General features: G+C 36.1%; 1 protein-coding gene across 1 annotated transcript in view; it reads right to left on the reverse strand.

The window, feature by feature from the left end:
• The window catches only part of ROCK1 (Rho associated coiled-coil containing protein kinase 1), an 84,825-nt gene that overhangs the window by 34,950 nt on the left and 29,336 nt on the right, over window positions 1-20,539 (reverse strand). Inside the window, exons 4-14 of the mRNA XM_082753348.1 lie at window positions 18,176-18,276; window positions 17,247-17,384; window positions 15,725-15,900; window positions 12,874-12,958; window positions 10,851-10,995; window positions 10,417-10,555; window positions 9,060-9,151; window positions 8,671-8,830; window positions 5,909-5,975; window positions 1,819-1,907; window positions 224-272 (exon numbers count right to left, since the gene is read on the reverse strand). Coding sequence (XP_082609474.1) covers window positions 224-272; window positions 1,819-1,907; window positions 5,909-5,975; window positions 8,671-8,830; window positions 9,060-9,151; window positions 10,417-10,555; window positions 10,851-10,995; window positions 12,874-12,958; window positions 15,725-15,900; window positions 17,247-17,384; window positions 18,176-18,276 — 1,241 coding nt within the window. The remainder of the gene's footprint in view (window positions 1-223; window positions 273-1,818; window positions 1,908-5,908; window positions 5,976-8,670; window positions 8,831-9,059; window positions 9,152-10,416; window positions 10,556-10,850; window positions 10,996-12,873; window positions 12,959-15,724; window positions 15,901-17,246; window positions 17,385-18,175; window positions 18,277-20,539) is intronic.

Consider the following 20,539-nt stretch of genomic DNA (forward strand, 5'->3'; position numbering starts at 1 on the left):
AAATCTGTGAAACATGCAGAAGCAAAAAGGCTTTGAAAATGTGTGAAAATAAATAGATGCATTTCCCAATGCTATGTATTGAAATGTGATCATCTGGTCTCAAATTTATAGTGAGAACAATTTATTTATTTTTTTTTGTCACAGAAGAAATATCTTGAATTGTGAAAGTACTATCCATATTCTTTACCCAACTAAGGCAGCTTCAATGATGAAAAATAGTTACCTCTTCATCCAGTTCTTTCATTATCTTGTCTAGCTTTATGTTTGAAGATCTAAAAAGAAAAAAACATTTTAAATACAACAAGGATACATGATAAGTGTTTTTCTAGTTAAGTAATATGCAACCACTACCAAAGGCCTCAATTTTAGCTAATTCTGTTTTGTAATAAGCATTTAAAAGTCAAAGAAAACATTCAAGTTTCATTGGAAATAGTTTTTAAATATATAAAGTATTTATAAACTTTGTTGCAGCTTATATATGCAAAACTTTAGGTGCCACATTTTGTCTCTAAACCTGAAATATAAAAACAGTGCATGTACACAACAAGCTAACATTAAAATTAGAATATCCTGATGAACTGCTGAAAACGTCCTCTACTTTTGAGCTTCCCAAATAGCTAAAATGGTTAATACAATAGTAGGCAGCTCACTACTATGTATAAAAATATGGAAGTATTATTCAAAAGGCTCTGTTGAAGCAATGTATTAGAACAGTACTATAGGCAGAGAAAAGTTAAGTGGATAGTAAAACCTCCAGTTAACTGGCAAAACACATTAATACGATTGTTTTTGCAGCTACTTATCCCTCTTCAAAGAGGTAAGAGGGGCCGCAGACAACATTACCTGGCAGGTACAATAAGCAGTTATAGCAATATATCCTACCTAACTACAGTAAACAGCACGATGTACCAGAGGACAGTGTTGTGCTCTGACATCTTCAGCAGTGCTGCAGGAAGTACTGTGGTTACTGAATGTATTTCAAGAAACATACATCCTGCTTCCAGAAAGCAATCAAAGCACGTGAACAGTGAAGTTGTGCATAGGTCAGGGACAGTGTCTCAGTCTAAATTCCCACTGGATCATCTTGGCTACCAGTTCCTGCCTAAACAGCTCACACATTTACACACTAGGGTCCTAATTCTAGCCTTAGTTCTTTCCGTGTCCTATAACTAAGTTTTGTCTATTTTTTTTTTTCAGGCTGTCAGGAAGACTTCAAAATGAGAAGCTAACTCAAAGAATTTAGTTGGCATGTATCTGAGTAAAAAAATCTGATTATCAGAAAAAAATGTCTACTGTTTGTAGCTGCAAGAAACTGGCAAATTCCCACATAGTTACTTTAACATGGCAGAAACAAGCCTTTAGAAAGAAAATCATTGTTTTTATTGATCAGCCACAGGAAGGAAAATAAATGAGGTCCTGTAACAATTACCATATATTTAGAAACCAGAGAGTCAATTTTAATAGTCCAGTATATGCAGTGTATACAGTATTTTACATTTCTCAAAGTTCAACCTTACAAATGCATACCTCGGCCCATTAAAAAAATCTAAATTCAGAGATACCAGGTAAACTTAAATACGCAAGTGTTCAGAAAAAGCATTACATGGATGGTACTGAAAACAAAGGATTTCCTTAATGCTATATTCAAGAAAACCACTTTAAAACAATATTTGAATGATTTAAACCTCTGCCTGGAGCTCCTTTGGAGAAGTATAGCACAATTCTTAATGTTATTCTGGTAATCCCTAAAGCAGTAATACAGAACTCAAGTGTTAGACTTATTTAAATTATATAAACAATTAAAGTTCAAAGTCTCACCTGCACTTTTGCTCCATTTCATCTTTCAACTGCATTTCATTATGTAGTTGTTCTTCCAACTCATAGATCATTTTCTGCATATTTTCCAGCTTTAAATATATATTCGTACATGAAAGAACACGCATTAAATTGATGAACTTCAAAAAAAAGTATTCCAGAATATTCAGTGCTACTTATGTTGTATCACAGCCTACTTCTATCTAAGCACTGTATTTTTAGCTGAATCGCCTCCCCTAAAAAGCAAGTTAGTTACAAGAAAGAACTTACTATTACACAGTTATATCATTTGCACAGATAAAATGTTAAGGTTGTGCATAGTTCTGTCAAAATTCATGGGGCTAGGCTAGGTTTTTAAGTATTTCCAGAATTAGACAAGAGGTATTACTGCAAATTATAAAGAAGCATTTTATTAGCCTTAATAGTGCTCTTTTTCTAGCTATCAAATACATTTTACAAAGCATCTTCAAGTTCTCAGTTCAGGAAGCAGAATCAGGTGTGTCAGTTATTAGCAGCGGGGGAAAATGCTCTTAACCTCTATTTAGTCAGGGCGAATTCTTACACCTAGCACTGTACTAAGGTTTGAAAGGAGTAACAGGCTCCAGATGTTAATACAGAATGGTACTGTATGGCATTTACTGTTTGCCAGCAAGATAAATTCACAAGTTCATTCTTTCCGTGCAGTCTCAAAATATCCACCTTCTACCGGATGCCTGTGCACAGTAATTGCACTCCAACAACAGCAAAATCCTTGGTAAACAACAAGATAGTATCAACTTTGAGGAAGCTCATTAAGTCAAGCCCGTGCTGATTCACTCTTCTAAAACTTCTCCACTGATCTGGTAAGGACTGCAGCCTTATTTAGCTTTCCCACATTTCCCTCAGCATCCTTAGAAGAGCACAGAGGAGAATTACAGTCCTAACCTAGATTCTCTTCAAAGCCATATATGCAAGTGCTTCTGACACTTTGTTGTCTTGTTCCTTGTTCTAACTTCAAAAACTCTGACAATTGCCTGACTCATTTTGCACAATCATCCCAGGAAAAGGAGCAACAGAACAGTTCCTCCTATGTCCACCTCTTCCTCTTTTTTCCCCCATAAAGTACATTTACAAGACCTAAAAGTGATCACGTAGAGGAGAACTTATGCTCGTCTTCATTCTTTCTCGATAGCAACAGTAAGTGGTCTCAGAAAGGACTATACTGTGTTCAGTCCTAAACTAGGATTTCAGTCTGGAGACATGTTACAGCATGCTTTATCCATAGTAAGTGGGAAACCTTTCAAACTTCCAAACTTTACTCCTTCCAGTTCCAAGCAGCATCGTGGTGCTCCCAAGAACCAGAGATCCTTTCTCATTTCTTCCTTTTCCTTTCTTCCATACTCTTGAGTTGCTCTCATGTTTGCAGAGGAAGAACACAGACATAACAACTGGGGACTAATCACAAATGTTATATATTTACTATTCCTTACTCCGAGTATTTAACACTACCTACCCAGAACGCCTTGGAAGAACAAGGAAATACTGGAACAAAGACTTCTCAGCACTTGCATTCATGACTGGTATAACACACAACATAACACCCTTGGAAGAGACAACGACTGTAGTCAAAAACCACAGAGAGACTGCTACTAAAGTAAACACCAAGGAAAAGGGAAGGCCAGCAAGTACACAACACATTTATCCCATTGGTACAAACCACTGAGAAACGAAGCACGGCTATTTAAAGGCTAGCTCTCACTTGAGCAAAAAGGGATCACATGTGATGCACAAAAATAAGGATCAAGAAGTTTCAACATAATTGCTCTTCCATTTCCTGGTTACTCATTTTACAGCCCCTTCCAGACAGACTGCATAAAGGAATTAAATGGGATGGATGAGGAACAGGTCTAAGAAGACATCTGGCAACTGAAATGTCCCTGCACTGGATCCTACTGGTTCGGACCTCCATTGCTTCCTCCTGCTTCTTTCTCTCCCTCTCAATATTTTTACAGTGCTGGACCTCTAGGGGCCTACCTCAGCTTGCTGAGCAGTCAAATGACATTGATGCAAGACCACAGGCCTCCAGAGAAGTTTTGCACAATCGGGTATCAATAACCTAAACAATATCTTTGGAAAATCCTGAGTCACAGTTAACACAGAAAAAAAGCATTCCTGCATGTTTGGGTCTGACTGCAGCGTAGAAGCCAAGCAAAATCCCTCTGAAGCTGCCATACTTTTTTTCTTGCTGTTGTTAAACCACAGCATTTTGCATCTGGTTCTGCACCCTGAACAACGAAAAAACCTGAAGACCCAGTTCAGAAGAATTTGTTCACCTCCTCCTCAACATCTGAACTGCTCAGAGTAGTTTAGGGTAGCACTAGTCAAAGAAAATAACCAGATCTTCAGAGAGGCCTGATATTCAGTTAAAGGCCATTGAATTCCATTTTTCTCCAACTTCAAGGTCTAGTTCTGTGAAGTTTTACACTCTTGCAAAACCCAATGAATTTCTTTGAAATTTCTGGCACACAGTCCCACCCAAGAGAGCCTCAGTAACATGCCAAAATACAGAGTAGATAACATTGTGTTATATTTCCAGAACTAATTAATTTGCTAACCATGTGTCAACATTACCGTTTTCATTGCAGCATGTAATGAAAGGAAAAACAGCTGAGAAAAACTGGGAGATAAAAATACCCTGTAATAAAGACTTCACATTCATTTAAACCTATTACCCATATCCTTCCACAGTTTCCCCTCCCCATACTGTTAAAAATCACAAGACATTCAAACACCCCTAGCAACACTGACAGGGCTGTAGGGTTCTTTAACCACGTGCAGGTGCCATGCCAGGTATCCCCCTAATTCTGCCAAGTCTATTTAACAGCTATCTTCAAAGTCAACTAAAGGCCAGCAAGTAGCTTTAAATATTTGCAAGTATTTCCAAACCTAGCTCTGTTTTTCATTTTGCCATACCAACAGCCATGTACTGATGAAGAAAACAAAATTTATGGAGGACATCAAGTTACATAAATAAATCAAAATAATTCAGTGCTTAATAAATTCAGTTAGCCCAATAAATACCTAAGTAGTTCCCCTGTCCTTTACAAGTTTTCCTTGGGTAATACCATACACCACTAAAACATATATATTATGAGTTTAAGAGAAAAAGGAACATGCATCAACATCTGCTTCTCTTCGACTCTAAATGGAAAACATAACAGAACAAGATACTAACAAAGTAAATCAATCAAAGCTAAAGACTTCTTTTAGAGTTCATTATTATTTTGACTGTGTTTTCTACTGGAAGGAAAGCCTATTTGAAAAATGTCAAAGCAGTCTAAGGAAATTATCCTAATTTACACCTGCACTTGCACAGAATCCAAGCACACCTTGTTTCTAACATATTGGCTTATCTTCCTGGTAACCAGATTGCCAAGATGCTTAGGAAGCAGTAACTGAAAGAGCTTCTGAACTTTCCTGTGAGTTTTTTAGGTAAATTGTTATACAAATGCAGCTTCTCAGTGCCCTGAATCCCAAAAGGTTATGGGGCACCCTTGGGAAGGAGCAGAATACCTAAGGTTATTTTATTTGGAAAAAATAGAAATTAAAAAAAAGTAATCCCACACTGTCATATTGTCTGCCACCTCCCACTTGGCTCACAGAAAAACTGAGAAATCTTAGCTCCAGCTTCAGCAATGAAACAGTGGGCTGCTGAAAAGCCAAGGCTTCCTTCCTATCACACTCGGGGCTAGAATTGATCATCACCACAATGCCAGTGTACACCTGGGATAGATATGGCACTCTGAAAACATTGCACAAACTCTTAGATATTTATGAAGATAAAAACCATGAATCCTGTTTCACAAGAAGAGTGTGCCGTTTCAGCTATTTTATTCCAATTTGTGAAAACTTATGTTTTAGGAAGAACTGAAATTCAGTCTTTTCAACAACTTTGATAGGCAAGCCACACTAAATAGTTTAATTTTATATACTGATCTCCCATATTTCAAACACTAAGAAAGTTTGAGACATTTAAAATTCAGAGAATTTATACTGGTATATGCAACAGATTCTTTTCTAGGATACAATAAAACTGAAAACCAGTGAGACATACCACACTTTTATCCGCATTGGAGGCTGGTCTGTTGTCATTGGAATTTTCTGCAGAGACAGATAAATACCTGTAACAACATTAAAAGTTATTTTAAGATTTGTTTAAAGGCAAGGTTATGAAAAAAAAAAAAAAAAAACATAATCATGATAAAAATAACACCCTCAGTTTTTTGCTCCAAAGTATGGATAACCAAATAGCAACAATCAAATTTTTCACTTCTGTACTTACATTTCAAGATTGAGCATATTTATTTGAAATAAACACAATTAATTGTAAAAATTGTCTTCAAACATAAAGTGGTATGTTGCAGAAGATGACCTCTTGAAAAAAGGATTTCTGCCAAGTATTAACACAACCACTTTTATTTTATTTTTTTTAAATAACCATTAAAAAAAAAATCTTTGCTTTCCATGGTTACAACACTCTCATTGGCTTGCATCCCATAAATATTTATTCAGGCACTTATGAAACAAGTAGAAATGAAGCAAACTCTGCAGAGATTGTGTGTGTGTATATGTAGCTTCCAAAGTTACCAGGAGTTCCACACACAGTTTGTCCTGAAGCGAGAGTTATTTTACATAACTTCTCTAAAAATACCACAAATTTCTATTTGTCATGATTCTAAAAGTCATGTAAATAAATAAAAGTGACTGCCTGAGAATTCCTTCAGTATTTGGTGTGATGTTCTTGGCCTGATAACTGATCTAGAGAAACATGAAAGGTTCCTAACCCATCAGATTATGTTAGGAAGAAATCTCCAATACAGGAGCTGAGGAAGATGGATGCATCCCATCTTTCCTTTCACATGAACAAAAACCTCCCAAAATAAAAGCCAAAGACACCCTGCAAAGCCGAGGTCAAATTAAAAATCTAAACAGCTTACAGACAATCAAGTGACAAAGAGAAAAATGTTACAGTTCCCTACAGAGGAAGGAGTTGGTCTCAAGTACAAGAAGTCACAATATTTTGCACACCAGGGCAACAGAGCAGAGAAAATGTGGTACTGAAGCAGGAAGAGCACCAGAGAAAACAAGAGCAGAAACAAACCTGAATCCTGAAGATTTCTGAACAAATCAGACCCCTGAAGAGAACACAGAAGCCACACAGAGCTGTGAACTGTTCTCAGCTAGTATTCCAAAATCTGTGTTGTAAGTGAAGTGCAATAATAAACCACCATCTTTTCTAGTTTGCAATCAGTGAGATTACAGCTGTAGAAAATATCCTATCCTAAAAGACCGTAAGACTTCCTTTAGTGACGGAAGTCATATCATGTTCCTATATCCCCACTGCTTTAAGCTCTACAGCATACTTGAAGCCTGATAAAAATCAAAGGAGATGGAAGACATTTGAACTTTTTCCTAAATACTCAATTGAACATATTGCAGCATAAAAAGGGAATCAATTAGGACTAGAGATTAAGCAGGTGCAAATGGTCATTTCAGACTTTTTAAGACTGTCACACCAGAGTATTATGGGATCAAAATCAGTTCTAGAACAGCATTTTCGTTCCAGTAAGTGTATAAAGTAATTATAGTATTTAGTAGACATCTTCCACAACAGCTAAATACAGTCTAAGTTCTCTAAATTCCTGATACTGTCCCCACCCCAAGAATTAAAAGGGGAGAGAAGAATTTCAGTTATTAACAAGCTTCAGTATGCTACTTCACCTTCTTGATAACGCATTCCAAAGTCTACCTGAAAGGCAAAAATTAAGACTTTTTATTATAGACTAAAATCAGAACAATAAGTAAGACTCTTGGACTGAACTCACACGAACTGTCTGCAAAGCTTGCAAGTTCCTTTATTCCTCACTATGCAGAAAGCAACAACAAATCCAACTCTTTGCAGAGATGGAAATAATTTCACCACAGGCTTGGAAAAGCGGTTCCTCTTCTATCCAATGATGGGTAACAGATTTATTTCCTTTAAGGCTTTCCTATTTTCTGAAATATTTCTGAATATTTTCTAAAGTATTTCCTGAAATACTATTAAAACTAACAACTACGGGTCTCTATCTCTCTATCTGACATGGTCAGATACAGAAGACTTAGATCAGTTTAAGCATGACTGACATAGACAACAATTAAAAGTATCTCTCAAAGAAAAAGTTAAAGATTTCTGAATGTAAATAGAGATATCGACAGCGCCTACAGTAATAATGACTCTTAAAGTCTGAATCAATGTAATTTCAACTGATGTCATTTAAAGTTTCCTAAGCAACAGTGGAAACAGTAAAGCATCACAATCTCATTGCAGCTGATGAGTACTTTGAAAAAAAGAAGAATCTATCACAGGTGACAGGCAAGTAGAAAATAGAGTATTTCTAGTAAGCCAGAGAGAAGCAAAGACAAGGTTTAATTTATCACATGCCTACAGTGATGTGAAGTGTGGAATCCTTGTATAAAATTCCCAAACTGTGATTTGCAATGAGATAAAGTGACATTCACATCCCCAGTTTACGACTATATGGATACTTCAGTGCTCTGTAGGCAGCTCTGCCTAGAAACCACAACAGATTTTTCTTACTATTTCTGCCACACCACTGTGTAACATACTTAATACAGAGCAAAACATTCACAAAATCAGTGCAATATTTTAAGGTACTGATGACTAGTAGTACTGGCTATCAAAGTGTCAAGAAAGGGTAATTTATTAGGATTCTGACTCATAAGTAAGAATCTGTACAGGCTTGTATTTACATACGAGACAAACAGGAGTCTTGACAAGAGAATATGCCATCAGTTTGCTTTGTCTGTACATACCGACGGTTGCTGTAGTAAGTAAATCCTACAAATGGAAGCTGGTTGCCCACAAATGCTTTTGGTATGGGAAATGTTTCTTCTTCTCCTTTGTCTTCTTCCAGATCATCAAAATTACTAGTGTCTATGTCACTGCTTAAGTCAGGCACAACTGGTGCTACAGCTAGGAAAAAAAAAAGGAGAATAATTATATGCTAGTAATTATTTTATAACTCAAGTGACACAACTAAGAGTTTTTTGGGTATTTCTCTTTGGTGTCTAAGAGATTTAATTCCATCCTTCAGTATAACTAAAATTTTAAATTTCATTAAAAAGAAATATAGCAGTTCTTTTGCTAACATGATACGTAAAGTAAGGCAGATCACTGTCTCTGATAAAAGCATTATACTTACTGTCTCTGAGAGTTTCCCAAGCCCACTGATCATTTTTGAAGAAAAGGTGCCGTTTAATTTCTTCTACTCCATTGCGTCCTAGTCGCACTTCCCTGTAAAGAATTTTTTGGTTTCAGTATAGTATGTAAGATGACATAAATCATTCCAAAGGAAAGACAAATCATAAGGAGTATCTAACAACAAAGAGGAACAAAAAACTAACTGTCAAACTAAGGCATGAAATAGATACACCTCAAAGCACTCAGATGACAATAACTACAGCAGCACAGCAGGTATATTTCAGAACACAGTCTGGTTTTAACACTTGTCTGTAGGAACTCCTGCTGCTACTCTTTCCACCGTCATGGACTGGCTAGGCAGCTGTCAAGCAGAAGCTAGATTCCACGCTTACTAGGAGATCATGCTGTTGCTTGAAGCCCACGAAGCTCAGCAAATGCAACAACCCCCCTCCACCTTCGTAGCCTCAGATCTCAAGCAAAGGTTGCAAAAGTTATGTTTAGATTTGTAAGCAGCGTGGGTACAACTAGAGCACACCCCCAAAGTGAAACAAACCTAACACCCACATTTCATACAGGCTTTCTTTGGGTTGACTCTACCCCGATCCTGCGGACTGAATGCCCACTAGGAGCTGGGATTGCATTAGGGGCATTCCCGAACTGCACAGTTCGCTTTAGTTTTATCCCCAAGGAATCCATGCCCCTCACACTCCACAACATATACCAGTGTATCAGCTATTGTTATAGCTGATACTTAGGAGTAACACTTCACATGCAAACTAAATTTATAAGCACTCATCCTAGCACCATTTCCCTTCCCCCAATCTACTTGATACACCCACAGAGAACAGCAGCAAACACTTGACTCCTCTCCCAAGTTCTGGGACTGGACAAAATTAATCTGGCAATACCACCTGTCCAGTCTGCAGCATCTACTGCTTCGGGTTAAACAAAACACTGATTCAGAGTAGACAATGTGACTTAAAGCCCTAAGCAACTGAAGTTCTGAAGAGTTACTGACTAAATTTAAGACAGCCTTGCCATACTTTAAGCAAGAGGCTAACGCTTTCTCATATTTTTGTAGCTGATAGACAAGCAAAACCTAACTCCTATAAAGGAGAACATTCAGCTAACAGAAGTGCATTCAGAGCACATACACTTACCTACAGCAGCACCTAAACAGGAACAGAGTTATGCTGCTTTCATGCCAATACTATCAAAGTTCCACTTCTGTTCAGCAGTTTAGAAACCCCCACAAAATATATATAGATGTAGATATACACGCACACACAGACATGTTCTTTCAACATAATTTTCTTAATGAAGATTCACTTTCATTTTGAATATGGTTGAAATCTCACCTATCAGTTAAAAAGGCACAAATAAGGTTTTTTGCCTCTTTAGAGATATCGTTGTCATCAGGGAAGGTAAGGGAGTTCTTATGGTTCATAATCTTGCTGTATGTTCCAACCAAAGAATCTGCATAAAAAGGTGTATCACCTGAAAAAGCAGCAATGCAAAAAATTAAAAAGTAGATCAGAAGTATTGTAGATTTGATTTATAACATTTGAATTATGCACGCAACAAAGTATAAGCAAATAATTGAACAAGAGGTAAGGACAAATGTTTGAGAATATAGTAGAATATTTTTAAGACATTTTTCCAATACCACAGTGAGCAAACCAAAAGTTATGTTAAGAAAGTAATAAATTAAAACAGTTACAAACAACACTGATTTTTTTTTTATATAGTGCAGTTGAGTACTGCAGTCAATTTTGATGAGCCTACGACTCACCTACAAGCATCTCATACAGGAAGACTCCAACTGACCACCAGTCACACTCTCTTCCATAGTAACCATCACCACCCTGGGACTTCAATACTTCGGGAGAGATGTAGTCTGGTGTTCCTACAGCTGTATCACATCGTACCATACCTTCCTACAAAGAGAAGGAAAACAGCCAGGCCCAAATATAAGAACCAAAATTGCAAGCTGTTCTCAAGAGTTCATAAAACCTTAGTAACAGCAGCAAATCAACAACTGTCATGAATTGATGGGCATTGTTTTTTGCTTGTTTGTTTGTTTTTTGAATGGGTTCTTAAATATTTTTAATTACTAAACTACTAAAGCCAAAGCAAAGCACTGGATTTGTCAAAGTTAACACAGTGGAAGTTGCTTAAAAACCTCTGTTAATATCTAAGAAGTAACCAGAATTGCATCTCAGCCTTGTAATTGCAGCTTCTCCTGCTCATGCCAATATAAATGTCTTATATACTGCCAGGATATAGAGTAAACAAGGAAAGCTCCTTTCAAAATAGGCCAGCAAATCAAGGATTTTGCTGACAGGATCAGCTAAACTAAGTTTTTCTCCTCCAAGACAATATACTTAATGCCAGGAAGACTGCAATGCAGATAAGGCCCTGAAACTTGAGGCAGATAGACTTCAAAATGTGTGACAGATGAGAAGAACGTTTCATGTTCCTCACACCCCTGAGAAAGAACTAGCAGAAGAGATCAATCACACTGGGGATGGCATCAAGAATGCCGAAGTGGCAATCACTTGATCCTTTCCAGTGTTCAGGAACTTCTGGAATAATCCTAGAAATGGATTAGTAGAAAACTTGTACAATATATAACTAAGGAACAAATATAGCCAATGAACAAATCCAGAGCATGTGCAGCAAATCCAGAATGCACCTGTGTTAAACTTCTATCTACGATGAGCAGTTTCTTTCCCACAGAGCCACTTTCCTCTTCCAAAAGGCTAGAGGAACCCAAGACTAGGCTCTTCAATACACAGCTCATTTATTTAGTACAGCACACAATGTAAGGTGTTGTTGACGTGAGTTTACTTCTGTGACACCAATACACAGCAAATTTTCCTAATATTTTTACTTGCTTTTTGGCACGTATAGAAAAATATCCTCGTGCTTAACTGTATTTCAAAAGTCCTAATTTTTAAGAGCAAAATCAAAGATGAATCTGCATTAAGCCAAATTATGTGTCTGCTATTCCACTGTGGACTGGAAGTTGTGACTTAAGGAAACTATTTGAATTTGTACACGTAACTTGCACTTGGTTTTCACTGGTGCCTTTTATTTATGGCAAGGCAGCTGATTTATTCCAAAAGCAATTTATTCAAAGCTCCTGGAATAGGTTGAGAACGTGATGTATATATTACCCAGACTCTGTTAAAGTATCACCCATTTAAGGTTGCTTTCCTGGTATGGAGGTGGAGGCTAGCACAAACCAACCAGAATTTTGTGTAGGGAACAACAATGCTTCACAGTACTTAAAATACAATTTCTTTTTTTTTTTTTTAAATGACCTCAAGATATATTAAAAAAAAATAATAATAATCTGTGACAGTCTTTTAACCTGTTTCCTTCAGATTTGGCTTTTATATAGGTCAGGTTATGCTAGTATGTATATAAGGATTCAGCAACTTGGACGTGTTTTCCATCACTGAACTTAACTATCTCACTTTTTTCCATCGACTTTGATAGTCAAAGACTTAAAGAAAAGTTCTTTAAGACTTAAAGTCAAAGACTTAAAGATTCTAGAGGAATCTATAAGATAATCAATGGCTTGACTTCAGGAAGCCTTCCTAATAAACAGTATAGAAGTTGATGCAATCCCTACTTCGAGAGTAATTTTTGCATTCTACATTGTCATTTAATGGGATGCTTAAATAATAGTAATGGCAAGAATGGAATCTTGGACACTTTTCTCTAGCTAAATTTTTCAGTATTTTATTTTCACTTTTACATATGCCTTCCTTTCACAAAGGGAAAAAAAGAAAATAAAAATTGTCTACCTTGTTCATCTTCATACAAGTACCAAAATCTGCTAGTTTTAAGTGACCAGCTTTATCTAGCAGCATATTATCAGGTTTCACATCTCTGAAAACAGAAAAACATTTGTGTAAGAGTAAATCAGTCAGTTTAACTTAGGAAAACAAAAGTCATCTATTTCTCAAATGTAACATGACAAGGAAAATACAACATAAAAGCACAACTATTTCCTCAATTTTTTCCCTTCTTATAGTATCATGTCCCACATACAGACTGTGGAACTGAAGCATTAAAAAACATGATAATGGATGTGGGAACAGTCTCAAGTCACCAAATTTACCAAATCTGGATGTTACCCTCAAACCTCAAGTTTTCATAAAAAACCACGAACTTGCTGAAGTCACTCTCTACGAGGATACAGCTACACAAAAGAAATCCATTCTGGTTGCGAGTTAACCACCTCAATCCAGCCTTGAAAATATAACTCCTTTTTTTTTGTATCACTTCTAATTTCAGGAAATAAATGCATGCTATTTTCTGAAGTATATTCACATGAGCAAATAATTTTCTGTGGCCCAAAAGAAGTGTTGCTGTACTGCCTTTTCCACATCAGGGATTCTCTTACAGAAAGTTTTCATGAAGTAACTGTAAAGTTCAGCAATGTTAATGGTACTAAGTATACTATAGCAGAACCATAGTTTAAAAAAAAAACAACATATATATATAAAAAAAAAAATGGTTTCAGGTGAAAGTAATTTCTGGGACCTCAAATGGAAAACTCTGGTCCCTACAATGAAATGAAGTCCTAGCATTACCTCACCTCAGGGTGTGCAGTAGAAACGTATGAGTGTACACACCATGATTTGGTTGGGAATCTTTTATTTATTTTTTTGAAATACTCTTAGTCCAACTGCCTGATCAAAGTGCAGCTAAGGAAATCAGTTCAAACTTCAAAGTTGCATTCGGGTTCCTCAGGGTCAAATTCAGTCAAGTTTTGAATTTTTTCCAAGGATGGGGATTTCATAACCTCTCTACAACTCTCTTCCATTGTTTGACCACCCTCACAGTGAAAATTTATTTCCTAACAAATAACTGGATATTCACAGAACAAACATCTGCCAGTCATCTGCTCCAACCCTCCTGCTTAAGCAGGGATACTTAAAGCAGGTTGTTCAGGCAGCTTTTGAAGATTCACAAGGAGGGAGACTCCACAATCTTCCTGGGTAACCTGTGCCAGTGCTCAGCTAACCATTACTGCAATTAGTGTCATCCACTGACCCTCATTCTTTAGCTGCAGGCATCTTTCCATTCCAGCTACATTGGAAACCTTGCTGAAGTCAAGGCAAACAACATACACCGCTTTCCCGTCATCACAGAAGGCAATCAGGATGGGCAGGCACACTTTACCCTTACGTAAATCCATGCAGACTGCTCCCAATCACCTTCCTGTCCATGTGCTTGGAAACTTTCCTGAGAATTTACTCCATAATCAGCCTGCAGTCCCCCTCTCAGGGCCATTTCTTTCCTTCCAGTCAACAGAAACCTCCTGATTGCTGCAGCCTTTCACTTGTCATAGAAAGCAGCATCTCCTGATATTGGCTACCTTCCTCACAACTCTCCGTGTATCCCACCAGCCTTGGACTCGCATATGCCCCGTTTGCATACAGGGGACTCAGTTTGACCTTTCTCTGCTAAAGTAATGAATGCTTTACCCTCCAAAGCCCTGCCACTAGGCACAGGTACCTGGGAGACCTGAAAGCAGACCTTATAAAGAAAGGCTGAGGCAAAAGCAGCAGCCTCAGGCCTTTCCATGTCCTCTGTCATGAGCCCATATTTGCATCAGCTTCTTTTCAGTCCTCAAATTTGAGTTAACTAGTTAAAAACAAATTCCAAAAAATCTGCTGTCAGAGTAATCTGGAGTTTGAGGAAAAGATTGACAGTGCTGTTGGCATCTTCAAATTTCTGTTTTCTAAAGCTTGCCAATACACCTGTACAAATGGTTCAGCCAGACAATTTATTCCTAAAATGTGGCATAGTAGCTACGTAATTTATGATGCTATAGATTCTACTTGAGCAATGGATTAATAGTGGGTTTGTTTTTTTTTTCGTTTTACTCTTTTTTTTTCTAAAAAAACTTAAGTGTTAAAAGTGATCTTCTGGCCAAACTACAAATTGAGGGTATAGACACTAAGTCCTTCTCAAGCTGTTTGTATATTTTCAGTTGAAAAATTTCTTCTCCTGCTTCTAGTAAATATGGTTAAAAGCTAAACATACAGAAGTTCAGATATCAACAGAAGAGAACACTCAGTCTGTCTGACAAGGGACTACAATCCACTTGAGGGCAAGTACGTAATATGAAACAAACCTAAGTCCCTTTGCTCTGTCTCTATTTCCAATCTTGCCCCTTACAAGAAAACAGGTGTCTGGGAGATGTTTTTCACCCTGTTCAGTTCACCCTGATCAGGCCACTGGTGCCAGCTGAGGCTTTAAATGCAGAACTGAGAGTTAATAATTACCAATAGTGTATACTACTGCTATCAAATTCTTCAAACAGTTTTTTCTAGTTAAGAAAAATGAACTATTTTGGGGGCCAACTTGTTCATGCCAAATCAGTTCTACATCTTTTGATAAAGTGGTACAATTTTATTGTTCCCTAAACTGAAGAAGATCATCCTGCTGAAAACCTTTACTTTGACTGTGTCACCTCAGCTTTGCACCTTCTGATAGCAAGAAGTTTTGAAGTTGTAATATGAAATAATTATGAAATAATAATGAAGTCATATCAGCAATTTTAAAACGGCCTTAACCAAATAAAGTCACTCTGACAGCCCTGGGATTAAAACAACACTGTAACAATACTTTTTTCTTTTTCACCTGTGTATAAAACCCATTGAGTGAATTGCATCTAATGCAAGAACAACTTCAGCAGTATAAAATCTTGCCCATTTCTCAGGAACGTCGTAGTTGCTCATTAAATTCACAAGGTCCCCACCAGGCATGTACTCCATGACCATGTAAAGGTAACGGTCGTCTTGGAATGCATAAAATAACTGTAAAAAGAGCATAAACAAAAGAAAGAACAAGTCACTGAGTGCTACAGTTGTCTAATCTTTTGCTTGTTCAAAGTCCACAATTTCAGTGCAAATTGATTTACAAAGTAAAAGAATTGCTATAACTACTGCAGCAGCTTTGCGTCATCCAGTAGACCTCCTAAAAAGGAATTAATCTCAAGTCCGTTTCTGCCAGATCTTCCATCTCTTTATTTTACTACAGAAGCAGCAGAGCTCTGGTTACAGATTTTGGTATTTATTGCACCAAACTGTAATCATTTCAAAGAAAGCTCATTGCATAAGAGGACAAGATGCTTCCTTACTCCCTGGGACACCAATTGACAAATATGTAAACATGGAACTATTGTATTTCAAACATCTGCCTGATTCTATTTGTGTTACCACAAAATATTTATTATTCTACGGTCAATGTATTCATTGTTTAGAAAGTGAACCTATACTTTAAACAATTGAGAAAAGTATTTCCCTTACAGCAGTAAATGCTCTGTTCAACATGACTTGTGCAAGTAGGTTTAAGCATGGTGACTTAAACCTTTCCGAAAATCATAAAACATAATTTTGCACAATCACTCCCAGACAGATAGCAACATATAAACATATTTGACTTAGGTAACTCTTGAATGACTTTAATTCTAACTTAACAGAAGTATTTACATGCTTAAGGGTAAGAACAGTTTAAATGAACAAGTTAAATGTGCACACAAATGTATGATGAAAGCTTCAGGCATTGTCCATATAAACTTCAAAGGCAGAGATGCCTCCCAAAAAATTGTCAGTGATAAAACTGAAATGAGGAAAACATAACCAGAGTTTATGTAATATATAAACTTATAATTTATACATTTATAAATAAATACATAATTTGTAAATATATAATTTATAAATATAATATATATATATATATACATAATATATATTATATATACAATATATATAATATATATGATTTGCAGTCATACATACACACAAATTGGAATATACAGAAGCTACATCTTAAGCACAGATTTCTGATATGTTGGCTACTTCCAGAAGTACTATAAAGCAGACTCACCAGTTTTAACTCATATCTGGCAAACCATTTTAATAACAAACAAAATAGCTTATCCTGTATTTAAGACAAAATACGATTTTGAAGGAAGCACAATATCAGCTGTTTGTTGCAAACAGCAATTCCTACTGTTAATAACGTATTGCTCTGACAGATCCAGATCAATGTAACCAAAATGGGAGTCAGAAAAACTAAGACAAGTAAATATAAAGTCATGCAGTATTGTTATGGAACTATTCTACCATGACAGTATTTTTAAAAAGGAATCTCACTGTACCTGAACAACCCAGGGACTGTTAGCAAAAGCCATAATATCCCTTTCTTCCCAGAAGAAAGCAGAATCTGATCTTTTTATCATCTCAAATTTGCTTAGAAGTTTCATGGCATACACTCTTCTTGATGACTTATGCCTTACCTATGAAGATAACCACGACATAAAACAACACATTAGTTTCTCACCTTGATATATGAAGAACATCACTAGACTTCTTTTTCCTGCTTCACTATTTAATAGGTTTCATAAGACTCCTCACATTTATAAAGAATTACATATTGTGGGTCTACAAAATAATTATATTGTATTTTCTGACAATATATGCATTATTCTTAAAATACTTGCTAGAACTATCCAGAGTCCGTAGGCATAATAGTCACTTCATGACTTGTAGGTGCCTATCTCGAAAAGCACAAATAACGGCACCTATTAAATGCATAACCATTTTCCAGAGATCATTAGCATACACAAATACTTGCTGCCTATTTCTAGTTTTTCCCACCAATTCTCATTTTAATAAAGCAGCATGAACAAGTCCATTAATCTATCGTAAGCATCACACACTTCTCCTCTCATCTTGTGAAAGATGTCTACAAGACTGCTGTATTCCTTGAACTAGCAGAATTTCTTCTAGTCTTGAATTGTTCAAGTGTTCAATTGCCACACAGTGGCAGAGGCTAATTTTGTTGACCGTGACTGATATATATTCAACTTTACCAGGAGAAGCATGCCTTACAAAGCAAAATAAATGTGGATTGACAGTATTGAAATGCAAGCTTCTCAGAAACATTTCCATGGGATAAAAAGAAATAAAAATTCATTGAGCTTAAGGCTATAAAACCCTAAGACTTCATCTTCTGAACACTGTATTCAGAAATAGACACAAACAAATACAACATGCATACATCCAAACGTACAGAAACACAACTTACCAACTGAACCTCCCCAAATGCCCCTCTACCAATCACCTTCACCACTTCGTAATCTTCAGCTTTCATGCGCAGATCTCTCATTTTATTTACTGTGTCTTTATCTGTATGAAAGAAAAATCACATTTCAGATATAATCAATTTAATTAAACCCATGAGAAATAAAAATGAGACGAATAATTATTGTAAGATATATTCCTCTTTAAGGGGACTTCATTTTTAACCTACCTCCCTACTGGAAACCATACTGCAAACTGCATGACCTCATTCTCATTACTGCAGTAATCAAAACTTGATATAAAAATAATCCAGTAACTACTGTACAATCAAGTTACCGGAGATCTTAATTTGGGAAATTTCTTTTAAAATAGTTATCTGGAAAAAAAAAAGAGCTAAGCAAAAACTTCATATCCAGCATGATCTTGCTTGCAAGCAAATCTGTTTAAAAAGATTATTTCTGGATAACTGTGTAATACATCTGAGAAAATATCATAAAGTATACATGAGAGATACTTGAAGAAGCTATTTTTTTTTAAATAAGCTTTCCGTGTTCTGCAATTTTATTATTCCTATTGCTCAAAAAAGTAGATTTTAATTTAAAACATGCAGTGGGAATCACTGTAATTATTTATATAAACCTGTCATTCTATAAACTACAATAATTTACAAACTCCCAGTGGGCAGATATTCTAATTCCAAATTTGGTCAAAGATTAAAACAGTCTATTTTAATCCATGTGGGTCAACACTGGCATGAGATTACATGGAAAAGCTTCACATTTCAGTATTTCTAAAAAGAAGGAGCAGCTACTAAAACAGACACACTCCTAATAAAATACATTATACAACAGTATTTTATTTTCAAAAATAATACGCTTTTCTAAAACTTTAGAAAAAAAGTACAGACAGGGGAAGAGAAAGATGGAAAAATGTCATTTTTGTAGTTCATGTTTTAAAAACAGATTTGGCAGACAACAGAAGACTGCCCTTAGGTTTCAATATACAGAGGTCATTATCTAAAAGAAATGCAACATACATACAATTAAGATTCGTTATGATTTTATAATATTAAAGAACTAAATATAGTTTAGTTTGAATAAATATTCTCTTGAATTACTAACGTGAAGCCATCCCTTTACAATGCAGCATGACAAAAGTATTTCAATAAATGATGTTAGATCTGTAAATCCTGACAAATTATTTCACGTAAGGATCAAAATAGTCAGTAATTTGAAAAAATAATGCATTGCCCTATTTGCCCATTGCAAGGTGAAAAGCTGACCTATAGCAGAGGATGGGTAGGACTGCACAGAACTGATATGCAGCAATTCTCATGACAGCTTTCCAATTATTCTCAACTTACTGCCTAATAATCTCCTACCAGCAAGTCTACCAATTCTGAATGAAAAATCTTTACAAAACACAAGCTAGGCACAATATAAATGCATTAGTGTTTTCAGTGACAAACCTCAATTATGGCCAAAACAGAATAAAGGAAAATCCACTAAGAGCAATTTAAGCTAAATATTTTTAAGCATCAGGCTTGTGAGCAGTTGCAAAACTGCAATTTACTGCTTGAGAGACGTACTAATGCCCAATATCTTCAGACAACATGTTACACTAACAACAGCGTTGGAAATTTTATCTTAATATTCAAAAGATCTGTCAAACAAGGTTTATCAGGCTGCAGCATATTTGAATAGGCAGCTCCAGATGTCCTGCTAACAGGGGAAGGCACAACCAGCTTACACTTTATGAGCAGGTGGGGTGGCTCCCATGGCAAAAACCAGCAACTCCAACTTGGCCTGACGTTTGATGATAAAGCTTATACGTTGTCCAGAAATAAACCAAGTCCCTATATTAAGCATCTTGAATAGTCAATCTCTTTATTCTTTAAATCATTTATGGTAGAAAATTAATGAGGTCCCGTGTCTGTGCAAATAACCCTCACAACCTTAGGCAACAAATGGCCGATTTTGAAGACAAAATCTCCACAAACATACAACATAAACTCAGATAAATATAGGAGGGGATAAGAACAGGCTCATAGGGCAATCATCAGTCTGTAAAATAAAGTAAGCAAATTCTGATTTGCACTGTGAAAATTCATTTTAAAGTTCTACAAAAATAGTGCAAACTGTTTGGACAGCTAATACTGCAAAAAGATTTTTAAATGATTTTCTACTGAAACTGAAGTTAACATTAAAATGTTTCTATACATCTTAGGGTATGTACATAAAGCCTTTTTTACTGTTATTTAAATCAGTAGTTTGAGACAAACTAGATTTCGCAGTCACTACTAAGGTCACTACTTATACCCACAGCTTGTTTTTATATTCCAGTAAAAACAGCAAGATTACAGTTCTAA

This window comes from Aythya marila, assembly GCF_965140915.1.
Source record: "Aythya marila genome assembly, chromosome: 2".
NCBI lineage: Eukaryota > Metazoa > Chordata > Aves > Anseriformes > Anatidae > Aythya > Aythya marila.